Raw genomic sequence first — 4143 nt, 5'->3', positions numbered from 1 at the left:
AGATTGATGTACTTGGACGCTATGGTGAGAGCATAATACTAGTTAAGTGAAATTAAAAAATAAAACCTAAACAAATTGTAAAAAAAATAAAAAAATCCCATTTAATACAATTAAAATAACATTGTTAAACATATTTATAACATGTCACTTCGCCATTTTGCTTGATAGACATTTTTTTCAAAAAAAAAAAAAAAAAAAAAAAAAAAAAAAAAAAAAACAATAGGCCTAATGAGCACGTGCAATCAAATAACAACTTTAATTCCAATCAAAAATATAATTTATATTTTCAATTCGAAACAAAAAAGTAAAATTAGACAAAACGCATAAAAGCTTATTGCATTCTGACACATACGGTTTCGCGGTAATGCGGTGTCCCGCGTGAGAATTTGCACCCGCCACGTGTGCATCTCTAAAAGTCCCTTTATTTATTAGCCCATACGTGGAGTGGGCCATCGCTCTGTTACCCTTACGGCCCATTATATATACTAGTCTTCCCCGTTCACGCCGTAATCTCCCTCACTCGCAAACAACAAGGGCAACTCCCCCTGTTTCTCCCGTTTCCTTCTCTCTCTTGTTCAGTGCTTTTCTTCATGACCAAACAGGCCGTGTTAGTGCCTCAAGAGATTCTAGGCCCAATCTCAACTCCGGCCACCTCAACGGCGAAGATGATGGGTCTTCCTCCTCGGAGCGCCGTCTCCACCGCCAACTACAAGAAGCTCATGACTCATCTTGAACTCCATGAAATTGGAAGCAGGAGCTCTGTTTGCTTTGAATCCATGAGAGTTTCCTCACCAACACAGTTGAGATCTGTTCCCTTTTTACCTACCTCACAATCGGAAAGCGACGACAGTGATTGGATCGTGAGTAATCCATCTATCTCAGTTTCCTTTCCGACACGTTTTGTTCTGGTTTTTGGCCTAAAGTTCTCAACTTTGAGAGATTTTGGAACAGAGACGGCACCCATCGGTGTTGAGCAAGTTTGAAGAGATAACTGAGGCGGCGAAGGGGAAGAAGATAGTGATGTTTCTCGATTACGACGGCACTCTGTCCCCGATTGTGGATGATCCGGACTCTGCTTTCATGTCCGAAGCGGTCTGTTTTTAAAAATGTTGATCTGTTCTCTGCACTCCTTTTCCTCTGCTTTCTTCCTCTGTTTTTTAATGTTTGTTTTGTCGCAGATGAGAGCGGCGGTGAAGAGCGTGGCGAAGTATTTCCCGACTGCTATAGTGAGCGGGAGGTGCAGAGACAAGGTACATTTTGTTATTTTTTTTTAATTTTAATTTTCAAGTTTAAATTTTGTTGACTCTGAATGTTTGATTTTGATCAGGTGTTCAACTTTGTGCAATTGTCAGAGTTGTATTACGCAGGGAGTCATGGTTTGGATATTAAAGGGCCCACCAAATGGCCTAAGCACATAAAAGCCAAGGTGGGTGTGGCTGTGGGTGGCTTTAATTCATTTGAATATCATCATAAGCCATGAATTTATAGAATCTGAATCCCATTTAATACAGGCAAAGTCGATTCTGTGTCAGCCCGCCAGTTCATTTCTACCAATGATTAATGAGGTTAGCTTCTCTTACTTAATAGAGAGCATGGCTCTATTGGCCATCATATATATCCTATCACTTAATTTTATTTTATATCAACAGGTATACAAATTACTTCTGGAGAAAACCAAATTGATTCCTGGTTCTAAGGTGGAGAACAATAGATTCTGCATATCAGTTCACTACCGTTGCGTAGAAGAAAAGGTAGATTTTTGAGCAGTCTGAATGCTTCTGAGTTATATTAAACAAAATTGAATTGAATTATTTTGATATTTAATATTTGTTTTTTTGTTTTGTTTTGTTCTTTGTAATTTTCTCTTCAATTCTAACAGAGGTGGAATGGACTTGCAGAGGAAGTGAGATCAGTTTTATCAGGCTATCCAGACTTAAAATTAACTCAAGGGAGAAAGGTATGAAACCCTGAAGGAATTCAAACAAAATGTAAATCAAAATGATAGAAAATTTGAAATTTGTAGTAATTTTTAGACTTTTATTTATAAATTGATTGAAAAATATTTTTTCTTTTGCTCATAATAAATTAAGTTTTTACTTTTTTTGTTGGAATTGAAGAGAAGTTCATTAAATGAAAAAAAGGAAGATTTATTTAGTTTGATGAGGAAATTTGAGCGTTTTAAATGTAAAAAACAAAAATATAAGCATTGAATATGTAAATACATGGGAGCTGTGTGGTATATTTGTAAAAGCCCTATAAAAAAATGGCTTTCCAATCCCATTCTTTCAAACTAAATATACCCTTCATAACGCAACTGACCTCATTTTCAAATTTGTCACATCAAAACTAAAAATATTCCATTTTATAAGTTAGTTGACATGATGCGTTGGCTGAATCTAACACTTTTGAATTTTGCATTTTTCTCTTCTTAAAAATAACCCACCCGTTTAGTGACTTGTACATTGTCTTTAGACTTAAATTTGATTAAATTATGTATTTGGGGCTTTTTTTGACATTTAGGTATTGGAGATTCGCCCCATCATCGAATGGGACAAAGGGAAGGCCCTTGAGTTCTTACTCGAAGAGCTCGGTAAGCTCTGCCGACACGTCATCACTTGATTTCGGCCGTTGATTTTCTTGATTAAAAATTGGGTTGATAAGAGATGATTTTAAGTAAAATTATGTTGCGATTTATTAAGTTAATTACATTTGTTAATTAAGCCGTCGGCAAATCACAAAGCGACCGTCTAAATTATAATATGTATTCTTTTGTGTACTTAGGATTTGCCGACTGCAATGATATTTTGCCCGTCTATATTGGTGACGACCGCACCGACGAAGATGCTTTCAAGGTATTAATAAAATATTTTATTTATTTATTTTTTATTTTTTTTGTGCCGAATATTTTATTAATATGAGAACAGTGTAATTATCATAAGAAAATGGAAAATGATGGAAACAATACCATGACTTATACTTCCCGAGGTTTCCCTTTATATGAAAGGAAGATTTACGTATATACCACTCAATTCCTAAGTATTTATATATTTAAAATTTAAATTTAAATTTTTACATAACATATCATCTTGTAGGGCTGTCAAAATGACTCGTTGTTTGCAAACAGCTCGTTACGGACGAGTCGAACACAAACGAATATTTTGGATCGAAATTCTACTAATCAATTATATATATATTTTTGATGAGTAATCCTTTTTAAACATTTTGTTGACTACAAGGCTACAAAGATTTATAATCAATTAAAAGTATTATTGAAGAAAATAGAATAAAAAAATATTAAATTAGATTGATAAATTAAATTCAAATGATGTTTTAAATCTTGCCCCGATCATGAACATCTGATAGCTACGTGATTAGGGTTGTCAAAATGACTATTTGTTCTTGAACGACTCGTGTTCGGCTCGCTAAACAAACGAGTCGAACAAGAACACATTTTTTAAGCTTGAAATATAAATGAGCCGAACACGAGCTGAGCCTGGGCACGAGGCTCGCTCGTGTTCGGATCGTTTACACCCCTATCATCTTGCTTATGCTTGAAAAACTTAAAATGATGGTATTTTATAAAATTAATATTTTAAATTTAAAAAAGTGAAATATAATTTTTCATGTATATGCAAAGTTGACATATATGTGAAATTGAATTTTAGTTTTTAGACATGTAAATTCACAAGGGTTGACATTCAATTAAGTTTTTTGTAAAATTTTTAATGTTTTTGAATAACGAAGATTTGTTTTGTTAATTTTTGTATTAGGTGTTGCGGGCCCGCGGGCAGGGATTTGGTGTTCTGGTTTCAAAATTTCCCAAGGAAACTTGCGCTACTTACTCCCTCAAAGAGCCTTCGGAGGCGAGTATTAATTAGATAATTAATTAAATTAATATTTAATTAAATCACATTAGCAGTAATTTATTTAATTAATTCTAAAAATTTTTATAATATTTTTTTTTTCAGGTTAAGGAATTCTTGAGGCGTTTGGTTGAGTGGAAGCGTATTTCAATGAGCTAAGGATGTGATAAGATTATGCTAATGATAATACTAAAATAACTTAACTATATTGTTATAGAGATTTTTCTAATTTAATTGAACCACTTTATCTCTTCATTTTCCTTTTTTTTTTGTGGGGGAG

General features: G+C 33.9%; 1 protein-coding gene across 1 annotated transcript; it reads left to right on the top strand.

Annotated features, from left to right (window-relative positions):
* Positions 1 to 525: 525 nt before the first annotated feature.
* LOC110025788 (probable trehalose-phosphate phosphatase 6) lies at positions 526 to 4136 on the top strand. Its single transcript, XM_020726448.1, has 11 exons — positions 526 to 860; positions 952 to 1092; positions 1179 to 1250; positions 1328 to 1426; positions 1512 to 1565; positions 1650 to 1751; positions 1880 to 1957; positions 2521 to 2590; positions 2782 to 2852; positions 3771 to 3863; positions 3969 to 4136. The coding sequence occupies exons 1-11, from the start codon at positions 591 to 593 to the stop codon at positions 4020 to 4022; spliced, it is 1104 nt and encodes a 367-aa protein (XP_020582107.1). The 5' UTR covers positions 526 to 590; the 3' UTR covers positions 4023 to 4136.
* The last annotated feature ends 7 nt before the right edge of the window (positions 4137 to 4143 follow it).

The sequence above is a fragment of the Phalaenopsis equestris genome, unplaced genomic scaffold (genome assembly GCF_001263595.1).
Source record: "Phalaenopsis equestris unplaced genomic scaffold, ASM126359v1 Scaffold000002, whole genome shotgun sequence".
Taxonomy (NCBI): Eukaryota; Viridiplantae; Streptophyta; class Magnoliopsida; order Asparagales; family Orchidaceae; genus Phalaenopsis; species Phalaenopsis equestris.
This window is presented reverse-complemented; position numbering and strand designations above follow the sequence as displayed.